Source organism: Eumetopias jubatus, unplaced genomic scaffold (genome assembly GCF_037043125.1).
Source record: "Eumetopias jubatus isolate StellerSeaLion01/CBP00866 unplaced genomic scaffold, mEumJub1_p1.0 scaffold_4, whole genome shotgun sequence".
In the NCBI taxonomy this organism is placed as follows: domain Eukaryota; kingdom Metazoa; phylum Chordata; class Mammalia; order Carnivora; family Otariidae; genus Eumetopias; species Eumetopias jubatus.
In genome coordinates, this window is record NW_028274810.1 from 89,506,871 (window position 1) to 89,527,072 (window position 20,202).

Here is a 20,202-nt window from a genome sequence, read left to right on the forward strand (position 1 = left end):
GTGGAGAGATTACTTAAAAATAAAAATCTTTAAAAAAACATTTTTCCACCAAGTGGCCTAAAACAACAGAAACTTATTCCTTCATGGAAGCTTCTGGAAGCTGGAAGTCCAAAATCAAGGCATCACCAGGGGCACGCTCCCTGCAAAGTTTCAAGGAGAGTATCCTTCTTTGCTTCTTCCGCCTTTTGGCAGCTCCCGAAGTTCTTCAGCTTGTGGCAAGATAACTCCAATCTCTACCTCAGTCTTCATAGGACACTCCTCTCCCCACCTTATCTCTTGGTGTCCTCTTTTAAGGATGTCAATCATTGGATTAAGGCACATTCTAATCCAGTATGACCTCATCCTAACTTAACAAATTACATCTATAAAGACTATTTCCAAATAAGAAAACATTCACTGGTTCTGAGTGTACATGAAATTTGGGGGGGGACATTATACAACTCAGTACAGCCCCCCAAGGACAAAGTCAACTCCTCAATTACAGCCCATATCATGGACTGTGTTAAGTGGCAGTCACTTGCTAGTCTCTCCCCATGAGATGAGCTCCATGTTCATCTCTTGGTCCCCAGTGCTCCCTGACAATCCAGCATAGAGCCTTTTTTTTCTTCAAAAATTTTATTTAAATTCTAGTTAGTTAGCAGATAGTGTAATATTGTTTTCAGGAGTAGAATTTAGTGATTCATCACTTACATGTAACACCCAGTGTTCAACATAACAAGCGCCCTCCTTAATACCCATCACCCATTTAGCCCATTCCCCACCCACATCCCTCCATCAGCCCTCAGTTTGTTCTCTTTTGTTAAGAGTCTCTTATGGTTTGCTTTCCTCTCACTTTTTTTTCCCTTCCCATATGTTCATCTGTTTTGTTTCCTAAATTCCACACATGAGTGAAATCATACCATATTTGTCTTTCTCTGACTGAATTATTTCGCTTAGCATAATACACCCTACCTCCATCCATGTCATTGCAAATGGCAAGATTTCATTCTTTTTGATGACTGAGTAATATTCCATTATATATATCCCACATCTTTATCCATTCATCAGTCGATGGACACTTGGGCTTTTTCCATAATTTGGCTATTGTTGATAACAACATAGAGTCTTTTTTAATATTTTATTTATTTTTGAGAGAGAGAGAGCACAAGCAGGGGAGAGGGGAGTGGGGAGGGGCAAAGGGAGAGGCAGACTCCCCACTGAGCAGGGAGCCCGATGCAGGACTCAATCCTAGGACTCTGGGATCATGACCTGAGCCCAAGCCAGACACTCAACTGCTTAACTGACTGAGCCACCCAGGTGCCCAACAGCATAGAGTCTTAAGAGGGCGGGTCAATATCTGTGGAATCAAACTTCTCCTGAAAAGCATTTTGGAACATCAAATTTTCTTTTAATCCAGATACCTATCTTTTTGTAAGGCAAAGACGTGGCATGAGTTTTTAAGGTAAATTTGCGATTCCTTAAAGTTTGGGCATACCTTTCTTTATTCATTGGTGGGGTCTTTTTTCCTTTTATCAAAGAAAATGCCCAAGTGCCTGGCATATATCCATACCTAGTAAATATTTAATGTTTAATGAATAAAACTAGAGTTTAAAAATCATTGAATTAAATGCACTTCCACACTTTCTCCATCTCTCTTTTCACATTCACACTCCATTTCTGCTCTAAATAGAGAACTAGTTTATGGAGGAGAGCAAGCAGAGAAAGGGGACCCTGGATGTGACAGAGAGCTACCCTCATTGTTTAGATGAGGGAACGGACCCAGACAGTGGACAAGACTTGCCCAAGAAGCCCCAACAAGGTGGTATCCAGTGCTAGAAATGCAGGTTTCCCAATTTCCAGCTTTGTCCACCTCTGTCATCACGTCCCTCATCTGTCCCTGCAGATTTACATGTTGGTTATGAGGATAAGGAGAAGTGAAGGTCACGGTGTCCCATTTTATCTTCCCCATGATGAGTTCTCTAACATCAAAAAGACCATTACTCACTCTGATCACTAGAAGGTGTGTGCAAACAAAATGGATTTTGTTTTGATTTTTTTTTTTTTTGAGGTGTCCCTGCTTACTGTTCTGGGCACTATTGCAACATAATCTTGGGGAGAAAGAAACACCGAAGATAAAATAGCTGTTCAATCAGCAACAGCTACTGTGTTTCCTTATCACTCCTAAAATGAGGAAGTGCTTGGTTCTGTCAACACAGGGCCCAACACCTCCCAGGGTGCAAGAGGGAAGCGGCTTGTTGAGAGGCACAGATTTCACACCAGGATCCTTGGATTCTGGTCCCAACCCTGCTCAAACTAGCAGTGTGATCTTGGGCGCCTCCAATCCCCTCTGTGGGTCTCAGTTTCCTCCTCCGTAAAATGGGAAGAGTATGGAAGGGGATAGTGTCGAGGATCTCCAAAGTCCCCTCAGACTCTGATATGCTGCAGTTCTCTCCCTGATAGGTGGGGATTGGCTGTGCCAGGTGGGGTCATTAGACCTTCCCCACCTGATGACTTCACTCCCTGTTTGGGCACACAGCGTGTACAAATTGTAGAGGAACCGGTGGCCTCCCTGCCTGAGAAGGTTGACACGGACACTCCTTGGGCCTGGGGCTCTCAGTTTTCTCACCCTGCTACTATAAATACGTTCTTTTGTGGTAGTCTGTGCATGGGTCTTATTTTCCCAATTACACATTAAGCTCTTTGTATTGCCTCAGAATTCCCAAAGCAAGCTCAGTAAATATTAGACAGTCAAAATGATCACAGAGGCTCTTCCTCATTCAGTGCCCACCTTTCTCCCTTCGCTCCCCTGGTAATACTTCCTTCCCCCATCCTCCTCCCACTTATTTCGCCAGGACTGTCACAATGCCTTTCCATCTGGTATTCCTGCCTCCCGGCTTGTTCTTCTATACTACAGTTCAAGATGTCCCCTATAGCTCCCAGTAGCAAAATGGACTACGCCCAGCTCTCGGCACGCACTGGGCCTTTCACGCCCCCCACGATTTAACCCCGCCGTGAAGTCTCTTCCCCAGTGATCATTCGTCCCGCGGAGCGCGGTCAACGACGCTTTGTGTTTTTCTCCCTTCGAGCGCCAGGGGGCGCTGCAGGAACGGCCGACCCGAAGGGGAAGACAGTCGCCAAGCCGCCTGGTTGACACGCCCCCTTTCCCTTCCGAGCCAATCATTAGTGAGAGTGGGCGGAACCGCGCGGCCTGTACCTGCGCGTTAAGAGGTGGAGGTGGAGGTTCGGAGGCAGCGACGCGGCCTTCCGACATGAAGTCGAGGGCGGTGGGCCCTGGGCGGCTGCTGCTGCTGCTGCTGCTACTGCTACCGCTACCGGTGCTCGGAGCGGCGTACATGCGCGGGGCCCAGCGTTCGCGCCGCTACACCCCGGACTGGCAGAGTCTGGACGCCCGGCCGCTGCCGGACTGGTTCGATAAGGCCAAGTTCGGGGTGTTCGTGCACTGGGGCGTGTTCTCGGTGCCGGCCTGGGGCAGCGAGTGGTTCTGGTGGCACTGGAAGGGCGAGGGGCTGCCGCAGTATGAGCAGTTCATGAGCGACAACTACCCGCCCGGCTTCAGCTACGCCGACTTCGGGCCGCAGTTCACGGCGCGCTTCTTCCACCCGGAAGCCTGGACCGACCTTTTCCAGGCGGCCGGGGCCAAGTGAGTGTCGCCGCGGGGACCAGCGGAGCCCCCCTTCCCGGCTCGGGCTGACGTTAGGCAGGTGGGAACCGAGTGGGGGCGGGAGGGGGAAGGCGAGCCGGCTCGCCCGGGGTCGCTGCCGGTCTGACTTCGGGTGCCCGCGGGTCCTGTGATTTGCCTCCCGAAGGATGCAAAACTGAATGCGGCACGACCGATCACGCGAAGGAGGCGCGTCTGCTTGAGGGTTAGGAAGCAGTAAAGGTTTTCAGGGAGGTGGTGGGCTGGAAAGCCCTCGGTGTCTACGCCTGTATATCGAGACGATCGAGCTGTGTGATACCTAATGTCGCTTCCAGGTCATCAAGACAGTCAGGGTTCCAGAATTTTCATCCAGTGGTCTGGCGTTTTGTCACCTCCCTGCAGCCTCCTTCCATGGTGATACAAAGGGGTTGTATTAGTTCCTTTCAGCTTTAACATCTCCCAGAGGAAAAGGGAGGGAAAGAGAGTGCGCAGTATATTTGGACAACGGGACCGATTCTCACTCACCTGCTCTTCTCAATGCCTTGCACACAGAGTGCCCAAGAGGTGTTTGAAATATTTTGAGAGCTGTCTAAGCTTGCGTGCAGAGGATTCAGAGAAGTGCGAGCGTGGCGTGGCGTGCTGAAGTGGAGAAGGGAGAGGCTGTTGAAGGCTGGGGCCAATCCGGAAGGATTAAGCCTCGAGGGCAGTATGTTGCCAGGTGAAGTCGGAGAATGGTTGCCCCCAGCTTCTAGAAGAGTTAGCTAGGCGGACAGGAGGGAAGCGGGTTGGAGGAGGGTAGGAACGGAGGCAGGGAGGTTTTCCAGCTCCTGGCTTAGAGCGGTCTTCCACCCTTACCTTGTCTCCTCAGTCACCTCCTGGGTTTTAGTTAACCTTGGACAAGTTTTCTTGTACTAAAGAAAATTTACAGCTGATGTTTAGTGTTTGCCGATAAATATATGGGAATATAAGACTCAAACACAGGTGGGGGTCACTGTCTAATAGGAGCCTTAGAGATCCCTAATTTACAAATTAAAAAAAATTGAAATCTGGGAGCCCTTTGCCCAGGCCCCTTATTTGGTGGCCCAGGTGACAAGCCCAGATAGAGGAAGGTAACTAATGTCCGACATCCTTTGTCTATGGCAAAGGTTCCTTTCACCATACCAGGGGTCTGCAAACTGTGGCCAGAGAGATAGGTCCTTTGCCTGTTTCTGTAAATTCCATGAGATGAGAACAATTTTTACATTTTAAAAAGGGTTAAAAAAGAAAAAGAATATGCCACAGAGAGGAATGGAGCCCACAAAGGCTGAAATACTATCTGGCCCTTAAAGTTTTAGAGCTCCCCACACCAGCCAGTGATTAAATTATCATGTGCAGGCATCATTGGGTTTTTTGCCATACGAGCAAATGAAATGTTGAGTGTTATTTCATCACTGCACTTTTCTCCCCAGCTCTTTTGGTCTTTTGTCAGCTCTATAAATGAAAGGCAGTTCATATGACCTTTTCTTTTATTTTTCTATCATCTGCTATTTCCAGAACAAGAGAGCTAAGGTGCACTTCTTTTCCCTTACTTACTTCTTCCTTCCCTCTGGGCCTCCTCCTTGGCTGGGGACTAAGGACTCTGGCTTCCTTAAGTTTGCTTCCATTCCTGGAACAGTACCCACAGGGAGATGTGACTGTAGCACCTTCTTGGGTATCACCAACACAGTCACGCATGCAAGTACATTTCCTGTGGTCAGGTTTTCCCAACCTTTTTTAAAACCTCAGGCATGCTGGGTAAGCTCATGCTTCTGGCCCACCACCTGCTTCCTTTGCTCATGTAGTTTTGCTGTCCACAGGTATGTAGTCCTGACGACAAAGCACCACGAAGGCTTCACAAACTGGCCAAGCCCTGTATCTTGGAACTGGAACTCTAAGGATGTGGGTCCCCATCGTGATTTGGTGGATGAGTTGGGAAAAGCCCTCCGGAAGAGGTAGGTATCTACAGATGGTTACTCTGTCATCTCTTTTGATCTGTCATTCCTCTCTGCTCTCGTGTGTTTTCTAAGTCTGCATGTAGTGAGTAAACCTGAAGGTTTCTGGCCTTTGAATTAGCAGTGTTTGATGCTCGGCACTTTTCATGTGACCAAAGGTGATACCATCAGAGAAGTTCATGGCCCTGTTTAGGTGAGGGATACCCAGTGTAGACCACAGTGCCTCATATGCATTCTGTGAAGGATTCTTTCTGGAAGGCCTTCCAACCCAAGGCCTTTTCCAGTGTCTGATGAAGGACTGGCTCTGTCATCTTTGTGTCCCCCTCAGCTGTCAACATGCAGCTTTGCGGGCATTCAGAGAAAGTTTGGATGAATCCTAGGTCAAGAGGGAACTGACAAGGGCGGCAGTTAAGGGAGCCAGAAAGTGAGGTAAGGAGCAGCTTGGTTGATTCTAATTAATGCTCCCTAATGTTTGCCACTTAATAAGAAGTAACTTCCCAAGATCAAATAGCTTGGAAGTGACAAAGGTGGGATTTGAACCCAGTTATTCTGGTTTGGGACCCTACAGTTCTGGGTATGATTACCTATAGAGAGGAAAAGTGGTATTTGTACTTTACCCCATCTTAGCTTTATTGTGATTTGGTAAACTTGATGCCCTATTTAAAGAGTAGGCCAGCTACCTGTTTGTCTGAATAAAGTTTGATTGGAATACAGTTACACCCACTTATTTATGTGTTGTGTCTGTGGCTACTTTCAAGTTACAATTTCAGAGTTGGAATAGAGACCGCAAGGCTTGCAAAGACTGAAATGCGATGTGGCCCATAAAGAAAGCATCTGCTGACTCTGGTCACCTGGTCAGTATTCAGTTGTCCAGTGCCGCGCACAGAGTCCTGCAAAGCAAAAACAGTCCTGCTGTGAAAGTCAGATGCTGATTAGATTGGGTTTTATGGTCCTTGATTTTTACCTTTTTTGTGTCTATTAGTCCCCGAGTCATATGATGAAATATCTAACAACTCTTCCTGTGTTATCTGGGCTGCTGCCATGGTATCCTTACTTCTCACTGCAGGATGGCGTTTCCGGGACACTCCCCTTTCATAACTCAAAACAAGTTTTATTGTGTACAAAAACAGGTCACTTCGACTCTTTCATTTTGGCTGAGAATTCTTAACATTTTAATGTTAAAAACTATTGGTAAATCTTAAATAAATGAAACAATAAACCCACTATCATTAATTTCAACTATGTAGAAAATGTTACTAATGACTATTTCCGAGTGATGAGATTTGGGATGTTTTATTCTTTATACTTTTTTCTATTTTCCAGTATCTCTACAATATGTATTCTTAGGACTGACAGAGAAAACAGTTTTTAAAAAGGACTGTGTATTATTAGTGAAATAACGGACATAGATAAAAGATGGTTTAAGTGACATTTGAGGGGCGCCTGGGTGGCTCAGTCGGTTAAGCGTCTGCCTTCGGCTCAGGTCGTGATCTCAGGGTCCTGGGATTGAGTCCCGCATCGGGCTCCCTGCTCAGCGGAGAGTATGCTTCCCCCACCGCCCTCCCCGCCGCTTATGCTCTCTCCCTGTCTCTCCAAATAAATAAATAAAATCTTTAAAAAAAAGTGACATTTGATGTTAAGGTATTTATGTATAGAAAGTAATCCTGTGTGTGATCAAAAACCCAGTCATTTTGTTTAAGTTAATGATGAGATAATTTAAGGAAATGGTTTGTGATCCCACTTGCCCCTGCACGCTCTTACTGGTGAGTTTCACTGAGATGTAAAAATGTTGCCACTGATTTTTCTTAAACTACATTATTTTTTCTTTGTTTAATGGACATTTGCTGTTCTGTTTTTCTGTTTAAGGAACATACGTTACGGACTCTACCACTCACTTTTAGAATGGTTCCACCCACTCTACCTACTTGATAAGAAAAATGGCTTCAAAACACAGTATTTTGTCCGTGCAAAAACAATGCCAGAGCTATATGACCTTGTTAACAGGTAAAAAAAAAAAAATATATATATATATATATATACATATATGTTTTTGTCCTTTTGACTTTTATCAGTGAAATCAGAGCTTCCTATAGGATACTTTTAAGTTGTGGGAAGGGGGAAAGGAAGGAATGTGGAAAAAAATCTGTAAGACATCAAAATGAAAGTAATGGTTTGCATTAAGACAGAATATATTTTTTCTGCCTACTGTTCAAAACTCCCATAATGTGGTCATATTGCTTTTGTAGATTGAAACGAACAAACTGAGGGTGGGGGTTTTAAGTTTTTAAGTCAAAACTTCCGTCCCTCCTTGCATGCTGGTTTCTTTGTCAGGACCTTGGAGAGGGGCAACAGGGCCCCAAGGACCCAGCAAAGGATTTGGCATCTGGCAAGATTTGCATTCGAATTCTGGCTCTTGTTGCTCACCAGCCTTAAAGAACCATCCTTCTGAGCCTCAGATTCTCAATCTGTAAAGTAGGGAAATAATGCCTTCGATACAGGGCTCAGAATAACATGTGAAGAGTATCTGTCACCTTGGCTGGTACAGAATAAGGGTGGTGTTATTTTTTTTCTTAAAATGATCACTTTCACTTTGGGATTCATCACTAGTCTTCACCATGCTTTATTTCTAGTTTGCCCTTCTTGCACCTGGGGGCTGGCTCATAGAGGATGGTGGACCTTTAAAGCTCTAGGGGCAGCCATCTCTTCCTGGACTCTCATTTTAGACCAAAACCAAAAGAAAATTCCTTGCATCCAGGTGACCTCCCTAAGGAAATAGTAGGTTGTAAGAGACCAGCAGAGGCTTGGAATCAGACAGAACTGGATCTGAAGTCCACTTCTTTTTCTTGCTGGCTGTGTGGCCTTGTATAAACTCCTTAATCTTTCTAGATCTCAGTTGCTTTATCTGTGAAATGGGGATAATATACACCGCAGGGTTGTTGTGAAAACTAATGAGGTAATGAGTATAAAGTGCTTAGTACAGTTTTTCATTCACAGTAAAACGCAGATCATCTGCATTATACTTGCCTCTTAGACAGGCAGGCTTTTCCCAAGAGTCCACTTGCTGTCCTGATTACAGAGGACGGCATGGGATCAGGCATTGACAGATACGCATTTGAGTTCCAGCTCCTATTGCTTGTAAGTTTTGTCACCTGAAAGAAATTGCCCTGCTGAGCATCCAGTTCTTGCTCTCTAAATGGGAATAATTATGCCTACCTTATAGGTGTGTGTGCATGCACACACACACACAAGCACACACACTCACGCCACATAGAGGTCAGAGTAGAATATGTGAAAGGTGCAGCTGTTGCTTAGGTGGACTGTAGAGATCCCTTATAGTTGAAGCTTTGGGTAGTTGTCCAAAACAATGCATTTCCTGAAATAGTTCAAGCTCTTAAAACATTTTTTTAATTAAAAATACAGATAATTTTTTAAACTTAAATTGTAGTTAGTAATGTATTATTAAGTTCAGGGTAGAGTTTAGTGATTCATTAGCTGCATATAACATCCAGTGCTCATATCACGTGCCCTCCTGATGCCCATCATCCTGTTACCCCAGGCCCCCACCCACCTCCCCTCTAGCAACCCTCAGTTTGTTTATCCTAGAGTTAAGAGTCTCTTATGGTTTGCCTCTCTCTCTGTTTTTAACTATTTTATTTTTGCTTCCCTCCCCCTATGTTCATGTGTTTTGTTTCTTAAATTCCACCTATGAGTGAAATCATGGTATTTGTCTTTCTCTGACTGACTTATTTCACTTAGTGTAATACACTGTAGTTCCATCCACATCTTTGCAAATGGCAAGATTTCGTTCTATTCGATGGCTCAATAATATTCCTCTCTGTGTGCATGCATGCATGTGTGTGTGTGTATGCCACATCTTCTTTATTTTCCATATTTTGGCAATTGTGGACATTGCTGCTAATAAACATTGGTGTGCACATGCCCCTTCAAATCACTATTTTTGTATCCTTTGGATAAATACCTAGTAGTGCAATTGCTGGGTCATAGAGTAATTCTACTTTTAACTTTTTGAGGAACCTCCATACTGTTCTCCAGAGTAGCTGCCCCAGGTTGCATTCCCACCAACAGTGCAAGAGGGTTCCCCTTTCTCCCCATCCTTGCCAATATCTATTGTTTCCTAACTTGTTAATACATCTTAAAAGCAGGAAGCTTAATTCTATAGTTCTGGGGCACCACTCTTTTCATTGGAATTAGTTGGTGCAAGGAACAAATTGTTTATATACTGATTACAACTCTGTTTTTTTTTTCAGAAGACATTGAAAAAAGATTAGGAGGGAATGTTCCAAAATACTGTATATTAGGGGCGCCTGGGTGGCTCAGTTGGTTGAGCGACTGCCTTCGCCTCGGGTCATGATCCTGGAGTCCTGGGATCGAGTCCCACATCGGGCTCCCTGCTCAGCGGGGAGTCTGCCTCTCCCTCTGACCCTCTTCCCTCTCGTGCTCTCTATCTCTCATTCTCTCTCTCAAATAAATAAATAAAATCTTAAAAAAAAAAGAACGTGCAACATCTTTAAAAATATATATATACTGTATATTAAACAGTGGTTATGTGAGCGACCTTAACAGAGTTACGGTGTTGTTTTGTCTCTTTAGTTTTCCACATTGTCTGCACTGTGGTAATTAAATGGTACTTTTCAAAATGGGAGAAAGTCTTAAAATATCTGTTACAAAATAGATCCGTAAGGCTTTACTGTGAATAGATTCAGATAACAAACTTCGTCCTAATCGCGTGTCTTTCAGGTATGAACCTGACTTGCTTTGGTCTGATGGAGAGTGGGAAGGTCCTGATACTTACTGGAACTCCACGGTGTTTCTTGCTTGGCTCTACAATGATAGCCCAGTCAAGGCATGTGATTGAATGACTTCTCTCTTATTTATCTGTTAGGTGAAAAGAAAGAGTAAGGAGCCAAGATCTGGAGTAATAACAGTGCCAACGGCAACAGTAATAAATACTAGTAGTGACACGGAGATGGTAGGGACCAGGGGGCTTCGTGGGTGTTAAAGGGTTCTCCTTTAATTCTTTTCCCCACCTTCCTTAGAGTATAAGCTTTCTTTTTCTCCCTTAATTCTTGATTTTGACAACAGAGGTATAAAGCTTGTCAAATTTAAGTAGTAGAATAGAAGCAGTACGGAAAAGTCCCAGAGACTCAGAGAAAGTAAAATAAACTATTAAGCACGCAAACATTATAAATGAGAAAAACATCCAAAAAATGAATATACAAAACATACACAATTAAATGATAAGAATAAAGTGGCAAATATTTATGCCCTCATCTGATCTATGCTGGTTAGGCAGTTTAACTCTCAAGAAGGAATTTCATTTCTCTTACATCCACCATAGATTAGGTGAGATCATACCTGGATCCTACCTACTCGGATCAGTGTTCCCCATTTAAGTTAGATAAGTAACTCTGATGTGATGTCATATTGTCCACATACCTGTCTACTCAGCCAGTCTCTGCTGGATCTCCTTAAGGGCAAGGACTGTTTTATTCACCTTGGATACCCCAGTACAAGAATCACAGTAGTGTTAATCATTAACACTAAGATATTCTGAGGGGTGCCTGGGTGGCTCAGTCGGTTAAGCGTCTGCCTTCGGCTCAGGTCATGATCCCAGAGTCCTGGGATCGAGCCCCACATCGGGCTCCCTGCTCAGCTGGAAGCCTGCTTCTCCTTCTGCCTGCCGCTCCCCCTGCTTATGCTCTCTCTCAAATAAATTTTTAAAAATCTTTTTAAAAAAAGATATCCTGCATAATGATTTTTTCATAGTTCAGGAAAGATTTGAAGGAAAGAAAATCTTTGCTGACTTTGCTTTACCTAGGAAAAGAAAGTCAGGGCCATGTAGTGGAAAGCATCCTGGGCTGAGTTCACATACCTGATTCACAGTCCCAGCTTCCTGAATCTCTGCCTGAGGGTGTGACCTCAGGCACGTCTTCTCCTCCCCATTCCTCCTTTAATAGAAGAAGTAGTTTACCAGATGATCTTTAAAACAGGCTCTCTCAGCTCTGACATTACATGTGGCTTGAGTAGGGTTTCTCAGCCTCAGCACTATTGACATTTGGGGCTGGATATTTTGTTGTGAGGGGGCTGTCTTGTTTGTCCTAAGACATTTAACAGCATGCCTGGCCTCTGCCAACTAGATGGCAGTAGCACCACCCCAACGGTGGCAACCAAAAATGTCTCTAGACTTTGCCAAAAGTCTCTTAAGCAAAATAGCCCCCAGTTGAGAACCGTTCTAGACCAGGTCTCTTCATTATATCCAAACACACCATTTACCAAACTGCATTATGTAAGGAAACAAAGTGGTTTTACCCCAGATGACCCGGTACTCTCTTCTTTTAGGATCGGGTAGTGGTAAATGACCGGTGGGGTCAGAATACTTCCTGTCACCATGGAGGATACTACAACTGTCAAGATAAATTCAAGCCAGAGATCTTGCCAGATCACAAGTGGGAAATGTGTACCTCCATAGACAAGGGCTCCTGGGGCTTTCGTCGTAACATGGTGATGGGGGACATTGCAAGTGCCTGTGAAATCATTTCGGTAAGAGCACCCGTGAGTTATTTGTTAACTACTGTCTCAAATTAGCCTTCTAACTAGGAGTGATGGGAGCACTCTGGATGGGAGTGCAGGTCGATAGAACCCCCTGGGGTCATTGAACATACCCACAGAAACCTGTCCTGGGGCATCTGGGTAGCTTAGTTGCTTAAGCGTCCAACTTTTGGTTTCGGCTCAGATCATGACCTTGGAGTTGTGAGATTGAGCTCCACATCAGGCTCCGCGCTCAGCGCGGAGTCTGCTTGGTATTCTCTCTCCCTCTCCCCCTCTAACCCCCTCAAATAAATAAATAAGTCTTAAAAAAAAAAAACTGTCCTAAGGAAATAATTGTAATTACAGAAGAAAGTCTTACATATAGAGATGTTCTTCCCAGAATTATTTGCAGTTGGATATGTGGGTGGTTTTAATTTCTTACAGCCATTAAGGGATATTTAAGTAGATTTGGGGATTTTCCTTAACCATTAAAATTTTTATGAATGTAATATAGGTCAATGCCTAGGGTTTGAATGAAAAAATAAGTTACAGATTATCACAACTATATAAAATATATTTCCACTGCACAGGGAAAAGACCAGAGGGAATATCAAAACTTGATGGTGTGGTGTCTTTGGGGTACTGTAACACATTCTTTTTTAAGTTTTCTGAATGTAGTCTTTCTGCGTCCACTTGAAGCGTACCCATTTAAGATCACAGTAAACACGCACACACACGCACACACCATGCACACCACACCACTCCAGAAGCCTTGAAGAATATATCCCTTTACAGCATGTTTTCCCAAAGGGACAGCATATATATTTATGTCACCCATTTCATACAGAGTGTCCCAAATTCTGCATATCTCTTCCATGTCCCCCAAGTCTCCCTGGCACCCACTCAGAACCTCTGTCCTCTGGTCCCAGGATGCTTTCCACTCTCCTCACGGCCCCATGTGATCACAGCCAGGTGCTTTGTTCTCAGCTTCCCTGATCACACTCTGTGCTGCTGGCACATGGCCCATTCCACTGCACGCCGCCCCCGGGGAAGCGCAGGCCCATGATCACTCCGTGGAATCCAAGTTAATGTATTTCTCCACTCTGTAGCAGGTTTTTTCAGTTTTCTCGTATAAGCCCATCCTGCTTTTATGATGACAAAAAATAGAGAGCCTTTTCAAAAGGGTAAAGGATATTCACCAGAGGAGAGACTGTGCCCTAGATTCTTTTTCTTCTCTTAATACCTGTGTGCTATACGCGTTATGCTGGGCGTGGCAGTCGTCACTAGGATTTCATTGTTTCTTTCCTCTCCAGGAACTGGTTCAGACGGTGAGCTTGGGAGGCAACTACCTTCTCAACGTTGGACCAACTAAAGATGGACTGATTGTTCCCATCTTCCAAGAAAGACTTCTTGCTGTTGGGAAGTGGCTGAGCATCAATGGGGAGGCTATCTATGCCTCTAAACCATGGAGGATACAACTGGAAAGGAACACGACGTCCGTGTGGTGAGCTTGTCCTCTGTTGCATGCGGGAACAGGACAAACCCTCCCTGGCTGGCGTCTCCTCGCGTCCACAGTGTTACAAGCTAGGGTAGAAGCCATCTTGAGGAAACCCCAAAGCTGTGCTTCTGCTATTAAATTTGTACCCCAATTTATGTATTAAGCCACCAAGATATCTTTGACTAGTGAGAGGTATGGTGCGCTTGGTGAAAGGAAGAGCTACAGAGTGTCTGTGAATATACTTGACCTTGTTACCCTGCCTCCTAAAACTAGTAATAGCCAATGCTTGCACAGCACCTCCAATGTTTAAGGCTCCAGTCCAGATTCTTTCCGCTCACTGAATCCCCTCAACAATCCCACCAAGTGGATACTATTATTATCTCCATGTTACAGGTGAGAAGGGGGACCCAGGGCAGCTCTATACCTTGCCTAGGATCACAAAGCTAACTCGTGGAGAAGTCGTGATTCAAACTTGGATTTGTGGATCTAGTTATATAACCTTGGGCCTGTGTTTTTCAAGTGTGAAATGGGGTGATGATACTTAACAACCTGTGGTTGTTATGGAGGTGAAGTGTGTTAATTTATGTAAAGCGCCCCAACAGACCACCAGGCGCATGCAAAGTGTTCGGTGAAAGGCATCTGCGCATGTGATACCATTGGACATAGCTCTTTGCATCAGGGGAAACCAGTTCATCCTTCTGTTTGGGGTGGATTCCTATTTAGTGATTTTCACCCTCTTCTCTAAGCATGGTGAACTCTCAGAACAAATCCGTCTTCACTGCACATCTTACTGGGTCCTCTGTTGTTTTCCCATGGATCTGGAGTTGAAAAGGATTTGAATAAAAAGGCAAATGGCTTCAATGTGAAATAACTAGTGTAAGCGTTAAAAATGTTTAAAGAAAACTTATAACCCAATAGAGAGGGAAAATGGAAGCAATCCCCAGAAAGAGTCTTACAGGACTGCTTTCTTAATACCTATTAAGGTCCCACAAACCTTAATAGGTATTGAGTTAGTAGCACTTCCTAGCAGCACTGACAGACTCAAGGTGTTGGGATCGGTAGATAATTGTAAAGGGGATATATGAGGCTATGTGTCAGGGTCCCAAGCCCTGGTCCCTGACACTGACCTTTCTTTTTTTCCCAGGTATACCTCAAGAGGAACAGCTGTTTATGCCATTTTCCTGCACTGGCCAGAGAATGGAGTCTTAAACCTTGTATCCCCTGTAACTACCTCGACTACACAGGTGAGGAGTTTCCATCAGTCCGATCCGAGAGGTTGGAGGTCTTCTCTACTTTTTCCTTCCTGTGCCAGGTCTCCCCCATATTGACCCCCCCCAAGACTATCTGCCCTGACCTGGCCCAGTGTGGCTGTCTTCCGTCACGTTCAAGCCATATTCTGTACTCAATGCGCCATCCCCTTTTGCTTTCTGCAGATAACAATGCTGGGGATCCAAAAAGATCTGAAGTGGTCCACAGATCCAGAAGAAGGTCTGCTCATTTATCTGCCCCAGTTACCACTCTTTACGCTGCCAGTTGAGTTTGGTTGGACTATCAAGCTGACAGGAGTGCGTTGATCATTGGAGTTCAGGCAGAACTGCCTCCTATTTGCTGCTTTGGTTTTCCTTTTATAGCACCGTCATTGTAATAAACTACTTCTCTACTCACAGATGGCTTTTCCAACACATTTTAATCAAAGGAACTGAGTGCATTATATTGATGTCTCAATGGATCAGAGATCTGAGATCCATTGCTAGCATACCTCTCCCTGATCAGCAGGAGGCACTAAACCAGTTAAGCTCTGAATTCATCCTTCTATTCCTAACCTGGGAAATGATCTATCCTGGAAACTTCCCTCCATTCTCTATGTTTGAAACCTGTCTCCTTAATCAGTGACTTCAGATAAGGAGTGAGCCAAGTCACCCTACTGCCTGTGGAAGGAGGTGAAAAGGATTTGGCAAGCTCAACCAGATGCTGTGTATTTAGCATCAGTTGTGACCAGCACCACTTGGAGAAGAGGAGAGCCTGGAAGGGAAGGAAAAGGCTTGCCAGGGCTGCTAGTGATCAGCCCTTTGGAAGTTTCCAAAGCAAACCAGGGGCTCAGAAAGTCACAAGTAAACAGTGGTCTTATGAAGAAAATGAATGTGATTCTGCCCTGCTTTTTAAAATATCAAATAAATAAATTTTTGTGTCAAATTGTTTCTACCAACAAGCATGTTGTAGTTTTCTTCTCCCAGTTTCTTATGGACTGCTTATGAAAAGCTTTGTTTGTTTAAAAAAAAAAAAAAAAAGGACTTGCCAAGTCTCCTTAATGCGGAACAAAGAACAAAATCCCTTTGGTTTTTCTGCTTCTCACTTCTAGTACCATTCTTTTGAGTTGGCTATCAGTTCAGCCCCTTTAATTATTATAGATCTAATCAGATTTTCTATTTCCTTTTTATTTAATAGCTATGTTTATAAATTTTTACCCAACATTTAAGGAATATTTGTTTTTCTCAAGCACATGGAATATTTACAAATGTAAATACCAAAGGAGCATTATCGTACAGACTTGTATGACTGCAAAATAATTAAAGGGCCATAAAGAATAAAAACTTGGAGGAAAAAAAACTCTATGGAAACTTTAAAACACACTTCAAAATAACTCACTGATCAAAGAAGGCACCATACAAGGAATTAGAAAATACTTAGAATAATAATGAGACCACTATGTACTGAACTTTGTGAGATGGAATGAAGTCTTTAGAGAGGATCCTGGGAAGATGACAGGAGGCACCAGGAATCTGTCTCCCGACCTAGACAACAAGTACACTGGCGGAATTTGGTGGATCTCTTGGAGAAGTACGGAGTCTACGAAGGCTCCAGCTTCCAGAGGAAGATTCGGATGATAAATTGTGGTTTTGGTCAATTCACCTACCTATCCCCCAGCCCCAGGCATGTAGCGGGCAGCCATGAACATGTTCCTGGAGCAACTCGCACACAGCTTGTGGGAGCCAACGTGGGCAAAAAGGACCCTGTCCTCCAAATATCTGGGATTTGAGCCCTGATCTCTAATTGCTGCTTCTGATCACGGAGCTATAGGCAAAGAGGTGGGCAGATTTTGTTGTACCCCACCCCCCCCACTGCTGCAAGTTCCTCCTCTGGCTGAAGTGACTTCCAGTGGATTTAAAGGGCTGATGCCCCCCCCCATTCAAATAGTCCCCCTTTTAGGAGCACACGTTAAAAACTAGGACATTCAAAAACAACTGCGTGGGGCGCCTGGGTGGCTCAGATGGTTAAGTGTCTGCCTTCCGCTCAGGTCATTATCTCAGGGTCCTGGGATGGAGTCCCGCATCGGGCTCCTTGTTAGCAGGGAGCCTGCTTCTCCCTCTGCCTGCCACTCCCCCTGCTTGTACTCTCCTTGTCTCTCAGGCAAATAAATAAATAAAATCTTAAAAAAAAAAAAAACACCATGTATGAGGAAAATTAGAAAATGACCACACATGCCCAGGGAAAGGCCTAAGTTTATACCTCTGGCTCATCTGCAACACAGAGACTGCCTACAACAATCAAAATGCAAAAATTATAACAAGCCCAGCAAGCCCTGGGAAGTGGGGGGGAGGGGGAATCTGATTCCCAGAGTTACCCCATTATTAGATTCCAATGTCCAGATTTCAACAACAAAAAAAATCACAAGGCATGCCGAGATACAGGAAAGCGTGACCCATTCAAAAGAAAAAACTAAATCAACAGAAACTGAAATAGACCTGGTGGCAGATAAACTAGATAGAACTTAAAACAGCTGCCTTAGAGATGCTCAAAAAACTAAAGGAAGCTGTAGGGGAAGTTAAAATGATACATGAATGAAACGGATATGTCAATAGATGGCTAGATAACCTAAGAAGAAACCACACACATACACAGTTCTGGAGCTGAGAAGTACAACTGAAATGAGAAATTCACCAGAGGGATTCAAAGGCAGATTTGAGTAGGCAGAAGAAAGAATACTGCACTTGAGTCTGAGGAAAGAAGAAAGAAGAAAAGACCATATGTTAGAGCAGAGATAAACAAAATAGAGAAAAACAACAGAAGATAAATGAAACAGTTGGTTTTTTGAAAAGATCAGCAAAATGACAAACCTGTAGCTAGAATGGACTAAGGAAAAAGAAAAGATTCAAATTATTAAAATGAAAATGGGGACATTACTACTAATTCTACAGAAATAAAAGGATTATGAGAACTAAAGAGCAACTGTATTCCAACAAATTGGTTAACCAAATGAAGTGGGAAATTTCTTAAAAACATTAAACCTACCAAGACTAAATCACAAAGAAATAGAAAACCTGAATAGATGTATAACTAGTAAGGAGATTGATTCAGTAATTTTAAGATCTCCTGACAAAGAAAAGCCCTGGAACCAATAGCTTCTTTGGTGAATCCTACCGAACATTTAAAGAAGAACTAACTTTTCCAGAAGAGTAAAGAGAGAAAACTTCCTAACTTACTCTATGAGGCCAGCATTAACCTGATGCCAAATACAAAGACACTACTAGAAGACTAGACTAACATCCCTTATGATCACTGATGCAAAACTCTTCAACAAAACACTAGCAAACCAAAATCAGCATATTCAAAGTATTACACACCATCACCAAGTGGGATTTATTCATGGGATGCAAGGATGGTTCAAGATACAGAAATCAATCATTGTAATAAACCACATTAACAAAATGAAGGGAAAAGAAACACGATCGTCTCAATTGAGGCAAAAAAGCATTTGACAAAATTCAACACCTTTTTATTTTTTATTGTTATGTTAATCACCATACATTACATCATTAGTTTTTTTTTTAAAGATTTTATTTATTTATTTGAGAGAGAATGAGAGATAGAGAGCACGAGAGGGAAGAGGGTCAGAGGGAGAAGCAGACTCCCCGCTGAGCAGGGAGCCCGATGTGGGACTCGATCCCGGGACTCCAGGATCATGACCTGAGCCGAAGGCAGTCGCTTAACCAACTGAGCCACCCAGGCGCCCACATCATTAGTTTTTGATGTAGTGTTCCATGATTCATTGTTTGTGCATAAAACCCAGTGCTCCACGCAGAACGTGCCCTCTTTAATACCCATCACCAGGCTAACCCATCCCTTCACCCCCCTCCCCTCTAAAACCCTCAGTTTGTTTTTCAGAGTCCATCATCTCTCATGGTTCGTCTCCCCCTCCGACTTACTCCCCTTCATTCTTCCCCTCCTGCTATCTTCTTCTTCTTCTTTTTTTTCTTAACATATATTGCATTATTTGTTTCAGAGGTACAGATCTGTGATTCAACAGTCTTGCACAATTCACAGCACTTACCATAGCACATACCCTCCCCAATGTCTATCACCCAGCCACCCCATCCCTCGCACACCCCCACCACTCCGGCAACCCTCAGTTTGTTTCCTGAGATTAAGAATTCCTCATATCAGCGAGGTCATATGATACATGTCTTTCTCTGATTGACTTATTTCACTCAGCATAACACTCTCCAGTTCCATCCACGTCGTTGCAAATGGCAAGATCTCATTCCTTTTGATGGCTACATAATATTCCGTTGTGTATATATACCACATCTTCTTTATCCATTCACCTGTCGATGGACATCTTGGCTCTTTCCACAGTTTGGCTATTGTGGACAAAATTCAACACCTTTTTGTGATAAATACACTCAAACTGGGAATAGAGGGGCACCTGGCTGGTTCAGAGGAGCATGCGACTCTTGATCTCAGGGTCATAAGTTCCAGCCCCACATTGGGTGTAGAGATTACTTAAAAATCTTTTTTAGGAAGGCCTGGGTGGCTCAGTCAGTTAAGCATCTGCTTCAGCTTGGGTCACAATCCCAGGGTCCTGGGATCGAGTCCCACATTGGGCTCCTTGCTCAGTGGGGAGCCTGCTTCTCCCTCTGCCTGCTCTGCCTGCCCCTCCCCCTGCTTGTCCTCTCTAACAAATAAATCTTTTAAAAAATACAGATTTTATTTATTTATTTGACAGAGAGAGTGCGCATGTGAGTGCACGAGCAAGGGGGAGGAACACAGGGAGAGAGAGAAGCAGACTCCCTGCCAGGCAGGGAGCCCAATATGGGGCTCCATCCCAGGACGCCGAGATCATGACCTGAGCCAAAGGCAGACACTTAACTGACTGAGCCTCCCAGGTGCTGCTAATTCCTGTCTTCTTTAATTTCAGGAATTGTTTGTAGTTTTCAGTGCACAATTCTTGAAAGTAAAAAATAAATATGTCATAATAGTCATGAAAATCACACATAAATATTTTTATTTTTTTAAGATTTTATTTATTTATTTGACAGACACACAGTGAGAGAGGGAACACAAGCCGGGGGAGTGGGAGAGGGAGAAGCAGGCTTCCCATGGAGCGGGGAGCCCGATGTGGGACTCGATCCCAGGACCCTGGGACCATGACCTGAGCCGAAGGCAGTTGCTTAACGACTGAGCCACCCAGGCGCCCCTTTACATAAATATTTTTAAATAAATGTCATGCTAATAGTTTTGGGTCATGTTCAGTCCTCTAGCTGCAGGTT

The 20,202-nt window shown here is 44.0% G+C and overlaps 1 protein-coding gene across 1 annotated transcript; it reads left to right on the forward strand.

Annotated features, from left to right (window-relative positions):
• The first annotated feature begins 3,184 nt into the window (after positions 1 to 3,184).
• Positions 3,185 to 15,863, forward strand: FUCA1 (alpha-L-fucosidase 1). Its single transcript, XM_028113918.2, has 8 exons — positions 3,185 to 3,640; positions 5,473 to 5,607; positions 7,474 to 7,611; positions 10,366 to 10,471; positions 11,968 to 12,168; positions 13,470 to 13,660; positions 14,799 to 14,898; positions 15,088 to 15,863. Exons 1-8 carry the CDS (start codon positions 3,249 to 3,251, stop codon positions 15,226 to 15,228), a joined length of 1,404 nt encoding a protein of 467 aa, XP_027969719.1. The 5' UTR covers positions 3,185 to 3,248; the 3' UTR covers positions 15,229 to 15,863.
• The last annotated feature ends 4,339 nt before the right edge of the window (positions 15,864 to 20,202 follow it).